The sequence below is a fragment of the Vipera ursinii genome (genome assembly GCF_947247035.1).
Source record: "Vipera ursinii genome assembly, chromosome: 1".
NCBI lineage: Eukaryota > Metazoa > Chordata > Lepidosauria > Squamata > Viperidae > Vipera > Vipera ursinii.
In genome coordinates, this window is record NC_139512.1 from 229,011,880 (window position 1) to 229,027,167 (window position 15,288).

At 38.1% G+C, this 15,288-nt stretch overlaps 1 protein-coding gene across 1 annotated transcript in view; it reads right to left on the bottom strand.

Moving 5' to 3' along the window:
• Window positions 1-15,288, bottom strand: part of DST (dystonin) — a gene marked incomplete at its 5' end in the record, with an annotated part of 334,605 nt that overhangs the window by 75,488 nt on the left and 243,829 nt on the right. The window contains 6 exons of the mRNA XM_083349122.1: window positions 332-416; window positions 707-1,033; window positions 1,285-1,444; window positions 2,964-3,130; window positions 9,954-10,124; window positions 12,441-12,602. Of these exons, the coding sequence (XP_083205248.1) occupies window positions 332-416; window positions 707-1,033; window positions 1,285-1,444; window positions 2,964-3,130; window positions 9,954-10,124; window positions 12,441-12,602 (1,072 nt within the window). The remainder of the gene's footprint in view (window positions 1-331; window positions 417-706; window positions 1,034-1,284; window positions 1,445-2,963; window positions 3,131-9,953; window positions 10,125-12,440; window positions 12,603-15,288) is intronic.

A 15,288-nucleotide genomic window follows, 5' to 3' on the forward strand; every position in this document is an offset into this window, starting at 1 on the left:
CTTGGTACAGTTTATTCACCTTAACTATAACTGTTTTAATTCCCTAAAGAGCCCTTTTAAAATCCTTTTGATACCAATAATTCAAATATTTACTTTTTTTAAGTACAGAAATTAATTTTCCAAATGAAAACGATTGCCAACTCATAATTTATGCTCTCAACCATATTGTTATAACCAGCTATCAATATGAATCGAAGCCATTTTTTAAAAAAAATGGTATATTAACTATAAACTTTTGGCACATTTATTCTGGAAAATGTTATTTTTATAGTATAAAAAAACTAAGTAAAAAGATGTTGTTTAACTTGCCACTGATATAAATCATTCTCACCTGTAGTTTGTTTAAGAAGCAGTAAACCATTCTGAATAGCTTGATCAACATTATCTTTTCTGACCTTAATCTCTTCCTGAAGAACCTAGGAAATTTAATGATTTAAGAATATGGAGAATGAGAGAGAAAAGGCAACAGCACATAAACACATCAAAGAAGTCATCGCTTAAAAGTTCTTCCATTTTAGAAAGAATAATGCATTCGTTTCTTTCTTCATGGGAAATGAAAAGAAAAAAAGTTCATGAGGTAACGAAAAGAAATAAACATTATGCAAGATTTAGTTATGAGAAAATTAATAAAATAAAAAGGAAATTGTTAATAATATGATTAATGATGGTAAATTTAAAAAAAAGAACAGAAAATAATGGCAAATACCAGCATTTCAGCGTGCTGTTTCTCTAGTAAATCAGTACTGTAGTCTTGGACTCTCAATTTGCTCAGTTTCTCATGGACCTCATTCAACCAGTTCATCAATTCAACCTCATCTTCTCCAAAAATCTGAGCATTGCAATAGGCTTGTTTCAGGAGCTCAGCCCTACTTTTGCTTTTTTCTTGAACCTCAATGTATCGGCCTTCTGAAGTGTCTAATTTCTCTTGAACCATCTCTTTATCTTCCCTGGAGCACAATGTTTTTAAATTTTGACCAACATTAATTGCTTGCTGTAGGTTTTTATTGTGAACGGTGATGTCTTCCTCTAAGGTCTAAATGGAATTTTCAAAGCAGCGGAAAGGAAAAAAAATTGAAAAGAAAGTTTAACAAAATCATGTAAACAAAGATGGGCGCAACTAAATAAAAAAGCAAAGTGAATAAAGCAATTTGAGTGATAATAGAAATGTATTTTTTTAAAGAAAAAACACCTCAGGAAAGGAGGTAGAGAAAGAATTTCCAATTCTTCTGAATGAGGAAGTTATAAAAAAAATAACTCCAAGAGGCTGCCCCTTTAAGGTCTTACTTTATGTTGAGAAATCTGTTGTTGCAGTTTGGAAGCCTGGGTGCCAATGGGTTCTGAATTGGAAAGCTTCTTTTCAGTAGCTGCTAGCCATTCAACCAATGGTTCTAAGGTTTCATGGAACTGCTGAGCTACAGTTGAAATCCCTTCCAACTGGCGATGCCTACAAAATGCCGAGAGAATTAAAAAAAATAAAACATTGGGGGATCAAATATAGGTAAAAGATTCCAAACTTCAGTAAAGCTTCAATTTCCCCCCCCCAAAATAAAACTTTGTGACTTAGTAACAAAAGATAGTCTAAATAAACACTAGCCCCATCATCAGAACAAAACTTCATAGTATTTTGTGCTTTGTGTTAATCGTATTTCAAAACCACATGAAGTATTAGTACCACTTTATAAATCCTTAGTAAGACCACATCTGGAGTACTGCATCCAGTTTTTATCACCACATTACAGGAAAAGATGTTGAGAGACTGTGGGAAAAGAAGACCAACTAAGATGATTAAAGGCCTGAAGAGAAAAACAGATGAAGAACGGTTGCAAGAATTGGGCATGGCTAGTCTAGAAAAGGGACGCGGTGGCTCAGTGGGTTAGGATGCTGAGCTTGTCGATCAGAAGGTCGGCAGTTTGGCGGGTCGAATCCCGAGCGCCGCGTAACAGAGTGAGCGCCTGTTACTCGTCCCAGCTTCTGCCAACCTAGCAGTTCGAAAGCACGTAAAAATGCAAGTAGAAAAATAGGGACCACTACAGTGGGAAGGTAACAGCGTTCCGTGCGCCTTTGGTGTCTAGTCATGCCGGCCACATGACCACAGAGACATCTTTGGACAAGCGCTGGCTCTTCGGCTTTGAAACGGAGATGAGCACCGGCCCCTAGAGTCGGAAACGACTAGCACGCATTGTGCGGGGGAACCTTTACCTTTACCTAGTCTAGAAAAAAGAAAGACTAGAGGTGACATGATAGCACTATTCCAGTATTTCAGGGGCTGCCACAAAGAAGATGGGGTCAACTTATTCTCCATAGCACCAGAAGGCAGGACAAGAAACAATGGATGGAAAGTAATCAAGGAGAGAAGCAGCCTGGAATTGAGGAGAAACCTCCTAACAGTGAGAACAATTAACCAGTGAAACAGCTTGCCTTCAGAAGTTTTAGATGCTTCATCACTGGAGGTTTTTAAGAAAAGACTGGACAGCCACCTGTCTGAAATGGTACAGGGTCTCCTGCTTGAGCAGGGGGTTGGACTAGAAGACCTCCAAGGTCCCTTTCCAGCTCTATTCTGACACACTGATTAGCTAGATCTGCTGGACCACTTTACTCCAGGCTAGAAATATTTTAAATTAAATCTCACAGGTGCAAAAGGTTTCAATCCTTTATTAAAACAATGCTTAATTTGTCAGCTCCTCCATGCAGTAGACCTTGTCCTTATGCCCATTTTGTAATCCCCAGTGTCTGCCTTACCTATCCACCTATTTATTAACTGAGGAAATAGATAAATCACATTTACTGTATTTCACCTACAGTTCTAGTCTTAACAGTGCTAATGCATTTTCTCATCCAGCCTCAAAATCCAGCTCATCTTAGAACAAAAATCCTCACACAGCAGCTTCAAATTACAGTTTTCTTTGCTGTAGCTAGAAGAGCTTCCTGTTCTACCAGGAAGTGAATGAAAATGTTTCAAGTACCTCAGTTCTGCTTTATCAAGCAATGCAGCCCATCTGCTGTCCAGGAGACTCAGCTGTTTCAAGATCTTTTCTTTATCTGCCGGCTCCGCTGACTCTGCCATTTTTTCCCCTTCACGCTTGATCAATTCAACAGTAGGCTTGCGGTCATCTAACAATCTCTGGAGAAGCTGGAAACAAAATAATCAAAAATTAAACTGCCAGGAAATGATGGCTTTGTGACAAGATGAAGAGGCTGATTATCCAAGGTCTGGCTTACCGGCAAGTGGGAGAGATTTAAGCAAGCTGTCTTCTGAAATGGCAGGCAACGGACAGACCAGCATTTATGCTTCCCATTGCATAAATAGGCTATTCGTTCACTTAGCACTGATGGACTAAATAAATCCTATTGTCAGCTGTAGAGTTATTATTTTTCATTTTTATTTTAAATTCTGTTTCACATTATACTGACAGCTCAGGTTGGCTACAAATAAGCATGCCTTCCTTGCTTTTATGAAATAGAGTGCTTTCAGAGTAGGACATTCCATTGTAGCAGCTCTTCGAGATAGACCAGATCGGGAAACCAACTCCGCAGGGAAGGCTAGAATCAGCTTTGTTGAGATAGGCTGTAATAACTAAGTGTCCCATGTCTCCTTGTGCTTTCATCCCCACCTTCTTATACCCTAGTGAGTCAGGGAAGACAGTCAGCCTCAGCCTCTTCTTAATACTATCCCCCTTCCCAAGACTTAAGGAAGGCTTCCATCCTCTTTGTTTACATAATGATTTCTGAATATTTGCTTCAAAACCATCTCCGTGGCTCTCTGTACGACAGCAGTCCATTGTATTTTCAAAAGATACTGATGAACCCTCTTACTAGGCCAGGGGTAGGCAACTTTGGCTCTTTTATGACTCGTGGACTTCAACTCCCAGAATTCCTGAGCCAGCTATGCTTAGGGAAAAGGGAAAGGTTTCCATGCTGAGCTATGCTGGCTCAGGAATTCTGGGAGTTGAAGTCCACGAGTCATAAAAGAGCCAAGGTTGCCTACCCCTGTACTAGGCACACAAGAATATAAAACTTGCTCTTACTTAAAAATTATTCTCTTCTGACAGGTCTCTGCATAATATTATTTGTGCCCACCATTCTTTGTTCCTGGATATATATGAAGTAGTCGCTATTCTGAATGCTGCCTATAGATGAAGGTTTTCGCAAAATCTGTCTTTACTTTCTATCAATTCACTTGCTGTTAATTCTGTAGCAATGGCTTTATATTTTCGATTAAGTACAATTAGTACTCCCATATGAGCAACTGCTAGCAACAAACTTCCCTACATCAACCTCTGGAATAATTATTTATAATATGATTACAGCTAAGGGCCCATATCCATCCTTTTTAGAAGACAATAGTTGTATTACACACAACAACAAATGTTATGGTATCTTAAAGATACACTAATTTATTATAATCTATTGTTAAGTGTACTCAGGAAACCAGTAGTATGGTTTTGTTGTTCTACATGGTTGAGGAGTGGTTGTGAATTATAAACCATGGTGTTCAAGGGAAGTACAGAAAGCCTTCTTCACAGTACTAAGAGCCTGTACTTTCTACACTATGTGTCTCTTTGACTTCAACTTTTAACATTTCCATCATACAGTTTTGTAACTCAGTGGAATAATTTTAGACATCTGATTAACTTTCATAGACCACTGTGTATATATGTTATACCAAGTTGTAACTTTTCAGGGGGCATTAATACATTTTTCTTCCTAGCTGCAGACTGGCCTACAAAAGTCATATTTGTCAAAAGCCGAGTAAATGAGACACACAAGTTCACCAATTAAATCCATGCTTATTCTGTTCTCCAAGACAAAAATATGGGCAGCTCAAGAGCATGTTGTAGCATGTACCACATAATGGAAAGCATGCCCTGTAATTGTTTTAATCAGAAAACAGAAGTACTTAGTTAAATAATTGACGGCAACCCTCTGAGAAAAGACACCGCATGGTGTTTAATGAATCATCTTTCCAGGCTGTCTGGAAAAGCCAGCAGCCAAGATGCAGCTGTGCAGAGGAAAGCTTTATTTAAAATTCTCCTGAGTATATACCGAAAGTTAGCTTGGGAGACAATCCAGGTAAATTAAACTTCTTAATTGGAAATTAAGTGTATAGCCAAGCCTTGAGCTATATTTATTTTTCTCAGGATTACATACCGTAATTACTATAATCACTGTAAGAAAAAATTTACTCTTGGAATGCCCTTAATATTATAGTTTTAGGAAAGGATTTTGTGAAAATGCAGTAAAATACTTTAGGGTTTTATATACATTCATTCAGCTTATTAGGTTTTTAAGGTTATATTAGCCTACATTGAGGCTTTTTGTTATTTATGCCTTGTGTATAAACTTCTTATATGAGAAATCCCGATACTGTAAATAAAGTATTAAATGGTAACATGCAGTTAAGCTTAGCAACCACACAGATTGACTTCTACAGAATTATACGAATTACTTCATCTTTCTGTGTTGAGCTTTCCTATGTTCATGTATTTTACATTCCACATTCCCCCTGTAATTCTGTTTTTGCAAGTTCAGATTTTCTTTTTCTGTGTGGCAACATCAGCAACTTGATGTTCCAAAGATTTCAATCTAGACTTAGTCCAATATAAACTTTGTAAAAACTATTCACAATCTCTTCGAATATTGTTTTTATTAAGAATTTTAATTCTAATAGTAAAAATAATGCAAACTAAACTTAGAGAAAGAGAAGCAAATGAAAAGACTTAGAAGTGCAGGAAAAGATAAAAAGAAAAGACAGTATAAGGAAAAAGAAAAAATATGACATCACTTTCAACCTTCATCACAACTATTATAAACAAATTTAATAACTCTTCACCCTCTATAACAGGGGTCCCCATCGCCCGGTCCGTGGACCTGCACCAGGCCGCAGCATGCCAGGAACTGAGCCGCACAAACAAGTAAAGCCCCATGTGTGGGAAGTAGGCAGCACACAAAACCACACACTCTCAGGTCCATGGAAATCCTTTCTCCATGGAACTGGTCCCTGGTGCCCAAAAGGTTGGGGACCTCTGCTCTATAAGGTCCCCAACCTTTACAATTCCACAGGCTGGCAGTGGCAGAGGTGGAGAGAGGGAATGGTTTTGTGTGCGTACCTGCTCCCTGTGCCAATGGAGCTTTGCGCGCTTGCCTGCTGCTTGCGTGGCCCAGTTCCCAACTGGTCATGTTCTGGGGGTTGGGGATCCCTCCTCCATAAGGTTAAAAAAAATTGCTTCATCCAATATCCTATCAATTATCTTTGAGCAAATACATAAAGCATCAAAACTTTTCAATTCTGGTATCAGCAAAAAGTCCATAAAGGGTTGCCTTTATGTAACTTTATTATGTACCTTATTTCAGCCTTGATCAAATAAACCAAGTTTATGTTCCTTCTTTTTACTAACAGTTTTAATATTTATTTCAATCAAATATTGTCATAGGATTTCATTTCTCTTCAATTTTTGCTCATCCCTTTGTGCATATTTCTTCAAGGATTTTAACAAGCTTCTTTTGTAGATTTCCAGGTCATTCTCTTGGTTTAATCACTTGTATTTTCCTCTTAATTTTTAAAATTTCAGCCAGTTTCTTTTGCATATCAAATAAAGTGTCTTTTTTCCAAATCATTCTCCTGGCCTATCATTCGTAGTTCCATTTTATGTACTTTTTAAAATCTTGTCAGATAATTATTATTTTTTTTACATCTGCCATTCCCCTTCAATATCTTTTAGACATGATCTACTCATAAAACAGGCATCATTACTGACAGTGTTGCTATTGTAGGTACTAGATTCTGCCTCCATTCTTTAAAGATCTCCTGTAATATTTGCAATGTTCTAACATTTTGTGTTATTTTGTAAGTCCTAGTACAGGTAGTCCTCGACTTTCAACCATTCATTTAGTGACAGTTCAAAGTTACTATGACACTGAAAAAAGTGACTTATGGTGACTGTCTTTCAACACTTATGACTGTTGCAACAGCCCCATAGTCACGTGATCAAAATTTGACGGCTTGGCAACTGGCTTGTATTTATGACTGTTGCAGTGCCCCGGGGTCACCTGATCCCCTTTTGCGAACTTCTGACAAGCAAAGTCAATGGGGAATCCAGATTCACTTAACAATCATGTTACTAACTTAACAACTGCAGTGTCTCACCTAACAACTGTGGCAAGAAAAGCTGTAAAATGGGGCAAAATTCACTTAACAACTATCTTGCTTAGCAATGGAAATTTTGGGCTCAATTGTGGTCATAAGTCGAGGACCACATCAGGCTTCCTCTCTAGTAATCAAGTTTCCAAAATCATCGCTTATCTTTTGCCAAGACCTGCCACTGTCAGAATAGCAGAATAGCCAAAATAAATCTGTTTCCCGTGAAAAGTTATTTTTTACATCTCATTCCAAAAACATAATAAAACTAAATATGTCAAATTTATCTTGACCCTTAATCCACTTATAATCTTCTTAGATCAAAATCTTATTTAGCTTTTTGCTGTTATTTCCCATTCTTTACATTTTTAAGCCTGTAGTTATTTTTTCTCTTGTTCAGAGTGGGAAGATAAATTAACTGAATGAAGAGTTTTCAACCTTGTTGTTGCAAAGGTCTCTAATAGCTTTGAGATGGTTAATAGGTAATTTCCCCAAAGTGAAAGTGAACTCAATCTCCTTTAAAAGGCTCTGTGAACTCAATCTCCTTTAAAAGGCTCTGCTGTGGTTGCGAACAAGATGACTGATCCCATGACTTACCGGTACTTCTCAATGCTCAAGCCCGTGGACAACCACTTTCTTCCTGTCTCTTCACAAGAAGCAACCACACATGTGGTTGCTTTCTGTGAGGAGCACATGTGGGCAATCTCTCATTCTTATTTAGAGACATTCCAAGGAAACAGTCTACTCGCTCATTTCTTGGTCTTTGCTGCGGTGGTTGGCTCCGCTTTCACAAAGCTCTCTTCAATTTGCCATACCACCACCCCCCCTCAGAAGTTCTCATAAATGCCATTAGCATTCTTAAAGATCATGTATTGGAATCACAAGCTAAAGGAGAGGGCAGAGTAAAGAGATGTGCCAACTTGGAGTCACTACATGGGAGGAAATGTCAGACCAGACTAGTGAAGTCTTATGTACAGGTTTCCAAGGGAATGCAGCCAGACTGGCAAGATTCTTGCAATATATGTGACCAACAATAAAGGAACTGCTTTGGCCCATTCACAAAGTTGTTCTGGTTACTTGCACCTGACATTATTCTTGCCAGACTTGCTGCCGTTCCTTGGGACGCAGTTTCACTAATCGGGTCTGTCATGTTTCCTCCCATGAAGTCACACCTCTTTACTCCCTCCTCTCCTTAGCTGGTGATTGTACCACAGATCCTCAGCTTTTCCTCAGCAGCATATTAAGTACCATCCAACCCAAGAAGCCAATTACCTGGAACTATATCATCAATCACTTTATCTTGTCTATTCAATGATTTTCTTGGTAAAATACTGGAGCAGTTTACCACTACATTATCTCATGCAGTATGAAATGATGCCTCCTTCACTAAAGTGATCTGCCATCCCCATTATTTTTATACATTGCTGTTGCCCAGTGTATGCGCCTGCTTGCTTTAGCTGGGCACCTAGGATGATCTTCATGACTCAGAGGTGACCCTGTTAACAGTATATACGATTGGCGTATATTCCTGGCATTCTTTGCACATCCCTCTCATGAATACTATCATGCCCTGCCATGATAAGATAGAGTAGTAGGACTTGGGGGGGGGGAAATAAAGTATCTTTATATTTTGAAGATTATGTTTTGCACTTTGCATACTGCATACTACTTAAATATGGGTAAGCCTATAGTTCTCTGTGGTAGGCAAATCCAACATAAATACCTTTCTACGTATTTATTTTTTCTCTCAAGTGGATGTTTTACTATTCCATTATTAAACTATAAGAAGATGAAACAAAAAAGTAAAGGTGCTACTCCTATTTTTAAAAAATAAAATTACAAATTTTGTTGCTATAAAAGCAGGTCATCTTTGTTTTACTGTACATACAGCTGATTCAGGAAGCTGACTGTCATCCAGCACTAACATTTGCTCAAAAATTGCCAGTTGCTAATCCTGACCCTAACATACTCATCATTTTCTTCTTGATGGGCCGATTCTGAAAATAAAGTTGTGGGTTGAACAATGTTTATTTTATTATGTAGACCATTCCCTTTCTATTTATATCCAAGTGCATAAAGGATGCCAAAATCCATATAGGCCACTCCAGAGTAATGAAGTAACATTAGTGGAACTAAGATAGCCTGGGTCTTGTCAGTGCCTTGATAGGGACTATTTGGAAATTCCATTTTTATTCTCTCATATTCCGGGATAGAATGGTATGTAAACATACAAAAATAAATTAGGTAGTATGCTCCTTCGATTTTTCATAAAAATAATTTTATAAAAAATCCTTTATGTGATATGCCTGGAGCAAGGCTCAAATTACAGAATGAGTGTGAGGCTAAAAAAAATATCTAAATGGGAGTTAATTGAATCAGTTGCTTTTATCTCAAACACTTGTTCTGTTACTCTAAAATAATGATTTGGTGTTCACTTCTGAAGATCCTCTGGGAAGACCCTTTCTGAAGCCTCTTTTTGAATAAGCAAGCATGGAACATCCTAAAATGCAGGTGATGATGGATAAATTCCTATAGACTCTGGATTCTGTCCTCCCTGCCTATGTTTCCTCCCCTTCCAGAAGTGAAGCAAATTCCCCCTTTAAAAAAAAAAATTAAGGATATCGAACTATGGAGTAAAAAAAGGCTAATATCACTTCCCATTCAAATTCTTCTCTGCCTGTCTCCCTGTCCCATCTCAAAGTGGACATAGTAGATCATGAAAGGATAGTGTTATTTCCTTCTAATTATTTCCACCTCCATCTCCAATGAAAGAGAAAAAAAATAAAAAACTAAAGACAAATAAACAACTTTCACTTACTTTTTGTTCCTGTATTTGGGCCTTCACAACTTTAAATTCAGCTGACGGGGGCTTCTGATTAGCCACAAGATCTTCTGTATCAATTAACCAGCTAAGAATCGATTCAACAGCATCTTGAAATCTCCCACAGTGCAACAATGCTTCTTGCAACTGTGCTGCTCTTTGTGCAACCTGAAAAATATAAAACAAGCCCCAACCCTGAAGACACTATCCTCTGCCCACAGTGCAACCTCTGACTTCCCAACCCCATTGAGAAAGTGAAGGAAATTAGGAGAATAAAAATTAAGCATTGCAATGTTCATGGACGTGATGATATTCGAGTACAGGTTGTCCTCGACTTACGACCATTTATTTAGTGGCCGTTCAAAGTTACAATGGCATTGAAAAAAGGGACTTATGACCATTTTTTTTATAATTACGGCCATGGCACCATCCCTATGGTCACGTGATCAAAATTCAGATGCTTGGAAACTGACATGTATTTATGACAGCGGCAGGGTCCCGGGGGGAGGAGGGGGGCATGTGATTCTTTTGCAACCTTGTGACAAGCAAGGTCAATGGGAAAGCCCATTAACAACCGTGTCACTAACATGACAGCTGCGGTAAGTCACTTAACTGTGGCAAGAAAAGTAACAAAATGGGGCAAAACTCACTTAACAAGTGGCGTGCTTAGCAACAGAAATTTGGGGCTCACTGTGGTCACAAGTTGAGGACTACCTGTACTTAGATAATTATTTAAAAGTATTGCCACAATATGTGAGCTGCAATATTTAGTCAGCCATCAAGGCATAAGACCTAATTCTACATCTAGAATGGAATGGAAAAGATCATCTTCACAGTTTCTTCTCTTTCTCTCTTCAATTTTGGATCAACGCTTGAATGGCAAACAAAGTGTCTCCTCAGCTGTCTTCAATCAGTATGGAACAGAAAATGGCATTGTACTCACTAGCTATTATTCACATTAATAAAATAATGGTCTGTTTAGGATAGACTTTCTTATATTTTCCAAGATTACTGAAATGATACTATCTGACTTTATGTGTTGTCAGCAGACATGACAGGTCTAACACTATGTAAGTCTTCATATTCAATTCCAAAAAAAGATGCTTTGGAGGGATGCGATGATTAAAAGTTTTAATAAACATTAAAGTTATGGCTGTAATAAATGTATAGAGATTTATAATATGTTCTAAATTTATATTATAAAATATTCATCGTATAATAATATAAGTAACATGTTAAACCTACATACAGAGAATACCAAAACCAGGCCCACATAAACAATTTATTTGAAGATTGAATCTATTAAATTGTCGATGGGTCCTGACTTCTGGTATTCTCTGAATGTAAGTTTATCATGTTATTATATTTATTATATGATAAATATTTTATATTTATTATAATAATAGAAAGAGTACTGAGAAGAGCAACAAAGATGATTGGGGGATTGGAGGCTAAAACATATAGGGAACGGTTGCTGGAATTGGGTATGTGTAGTTTAACGAAGAGAAAGGTGAGGGGTGACATGATATCAGTGTTCCAATATCTGAGGGGCTGCCACAAAGAAGAGGGAGTCAAGCTATTCTCCAAAGCACCTGAAGGCAGGACAAGAAGCAACAGATGGAAACTAGTCAAGGAGAGAAGCAACCTAGAACTAATGAGAAACTTCCTGACAGTTAGAACAATTAACCAGTGGAACAACCTGCCTCCAGAAGCTGTGAATGCTCCAACACTGGAGGTTTTTAAGAAGAGACTGGACAGCCATTTGCCTGAAATGGTATAGGGTTTCCTGCCTGAGCAGGGGGTTGGACTAGATGACCTCCAAGGTCCCTTCCAACTTCTTCTTCTTCTTCTTCTTCTTCTTCTTCTTCTTCTTCTTCTTCTTCTTCTTCTTCTTCTTCTTCTTCTTATTATTATTATTATTATTATTATTATTATTATTATTATTATTTCCTTTCTCATTTGATGCATGGCCATTGAACATTCCTAAGTATAGTAATAATTTCTTTGAAAAAAATAATATATAATGTGACTGGTCTAGGAGGTTTGACTTTTGTTATACTTTGTTAGATGCAGAGCATTAACACAGCAATTCTTGTTCTGCAACTCTTCTAAAGGAGAAATATATTTTCCCATAATCACAGTACAGCTATGAGAGCAGCCATTGACTCCTCAGCTTAAGCAATGTAGACAGGTACTATATTACCACCTTTGTTCAATCCAAATATATTTTCCAAATTATTTCCAAAACTGTATGTAATAGATAGTTATAATTTTAAAAATAATATTTTGTGTTCATGTGAGAAATATTCATCTGTGCGTTCAGGAACTCTACATGGGTGCTGAAGCATAGGTGATGCTTCAGACTTGGGAGACTACATGTTATTATGCAGCATGCCTACTATTTAGCAACTTTGTGGTGAGTTATCAGAAGCAATAACCCAGTAAAAGCAACAAGTATCTGCAGTGAAAAATATAGCTTAGTACCTTTTTATTGAGAGTTTTCCACCTTGTATTAACGTCTTCAATATCACGCTCAAGGTTATCGGTATTTGCATTTTTAGCAGCACTCTGAATAAGGCCTTGACCCAACCAATTTACCTCCTGCTGCTTAAGTTGCAGTGGTTCAATCTCTTCTTTCTCAAATGCCTATCAATTGGAAAAAAAATAAAACGAACGGAAAGTAAAAGACAAAACTACTTGGACAAAAGAGCCTGGAGCACATTGAACAAAAGCAGCAACCGGAGCAGATATCGGAAGTCAAAACACACAGCATGCACTGTGTTGAAAATAACGTGTAAAATGTACCGGTATATGTCAAATGTCACTTAATAGCCTAAAAACAGTTCAGGGCAAATTTAGATGATTAGATAAGACGAGACACTAAGGATTGACAAACAGTTATTACAAAAGTGGCAACAAACACCATGTTAAAAGTGAAAGTATGACTATAATGGTTTGGGTTTAACAAGAGTTGTGCAAGCTTCAAAACTGACTCGGAAGAAGAGCTTCAAACCTTCAGTGTGAATGATATCTCTCTCTCTCCACTAGCCAAACAGCTTCTGTGCAAGACTAAAATAATAAGTGCCAGCACTTTAAAAGTCTCATTACCTTTGGATTTCTTAAACTGATGTATCTTTTTTCAGACTCATAAGGAACCCTGTAAAAAAACTATGGCTGTTTTAATATCTCGCATTCCACCTGAGGTCTGAAGTACCTTTTCCCTCTCATTTGTAAAGCATCAACAATCCTGATGTTTAACTCTCCTAACACAGAGACCCCAAAAAATCTGTATTCTATATGGCAATTCACGCCAGGCTGAAGAGAATTGCCAGGGGAAAGTAATCTGAAGATGTTTTTCCCAAAGTCCTATCTAACTGCTTTGTTTACATGAATACGTAAGCTCACGCCCATTCTTTTTGGAAACACATGCCACTAGGCAACACACTTTTCCCTACCTATACCTAACAGTGGTAATAGTTTGAAATCCTTACACTGGAACAGAATCAGCATCAGATGCAGTACTCTTGCACAGCCCTAGTTTAAAAGCAGTTCAGTGTGTTCTTAGTTTTAATTGAGGGAGCTTGTCATTAGTTCAAGTGGTTAACGGGTGACTGGATTCACAGTTCCAGTGTTATAATAGTGTCATCTTACGGCCAAAAAATAATAATAATAATCAAGGTAACTACAGCAATGGAACTGGATTTGGTCTTAACGCTGGCGCAAAAGCAATGAACAGCAGCATTATCCTTTTAAAAGCAGCAGGAATAGTTACAAAAAGTGACAGTAAAACCAACAGTAAATAGCGCTGCTGCATTTCCATGAGATTCCCCTTTGGTTCAACCATAACATCGCCATAATAAAAGGAGGTAAATATAATAATCCATTAGACTGAGGGGCCATTTGAGAAAATATAAAAAGGCAATCAACAGCAAGCATTCCCAGTTATTGAGATGGCAAAATTAAATAGGACAAATAATATGCAACCTTTAGCCTGTCAGGCAAGTTTGGGCACTAAGGAAAAGTGGTACATTTGACATTGGTACAATTAATACAAAGAATGCTACTGGACACCAAAAGTGTAACTTCCATTACTCAGTATTGTTAGTAACCATGTAGGGGATTAGCTTACATTTACATAATAGACTCTATTGTCATACTTACGCTCCCAATTACAAAGAATTACCTGAGAAGTTTTATTATCTTAAAAGATGAGAATCTGAAAGCAACATATGCTTGAAAGTTGCCATCAAAGACCTGCAGCCATTATAATTGGTATAATCTACCATCATACCAATTAGAAGAGGGGTCCCCTAGTCCTGGCCCACCAGTTTGGAACTGGGCCGGGGAAATGGTGGGTGACTGCACGCATGTGCACGAAGCTGCATTTGTGAAAGTGGCATGTGCGCGCGGGAAGCCCTCCCCTCTCCCCGCCTCCTGCTGCTGCCGCCCCCTCTGCCGGTCCCCCCAAGCTGGGGAGGTTGGAGACTGCTGAATTAATGAAAGTCTGAAAACCGGAAAGTATCAAATGTGGATCAACTGGATAATGCATGTTCTAATTTATTAGAAAAGTATTATATTAAAAACAAGAATTCAACCTACAAAAAATCCTGCAAATTTTCATAACAGAAGCTACCGCTCGCATGCAAAGGAAGTATACTAAAAAAAATAGAAGAATGTCAAATTCCTCCAGGAAATAGTTACAGATTGGACAAAGAGAGAAACTAAAACTAAATATGGGATTAATCCCAAACATGTAGACGCCTTTCTTTACACGTTTTAACAATCTTTTCATGGGATAAAGAAAAAATGCCTAGTAGCCACCAAGAATACTATACATATTTGTGGAATGCAAAGCACATTACAAACATTAACACTATTCCTGATGCATCCAATCTTTCATTCGTTTCAAGAATGTGAAAAAAATAAGGTTTTCAGAATAAGCAAGACACATCATCACTGGCAACTTCACATAACATTTTGCAAAGAAACCTTTAATACCCATAAAAAAGGTAAAGGTTCCCCCGCACATGCGTGCTAGTCGTTTCCAACTCTAGGGGCCGGTGCTCATCTCCTTTTCAAAGCCGAAGAGCCAGCGCTTGTCCGAGGACGTCTCTGTGGTCATGTGGCCAGCATGACTAGACACCAAAGGCGCACGGAGCGCTGTTACCTTCCCACCGTAGTGGTCCCTATTTTTCTACTTGCATTTTTACATGCTTTCGAACTGCTAGGTTGGCAGAAGCTGGGACGAGTAACAGGCGCTCACTCTGTTACGCGGCACTCGGGATTCGACCCGCCAAACTGCCGACCTTCTGATCGACAGGCTCAGCGTCCT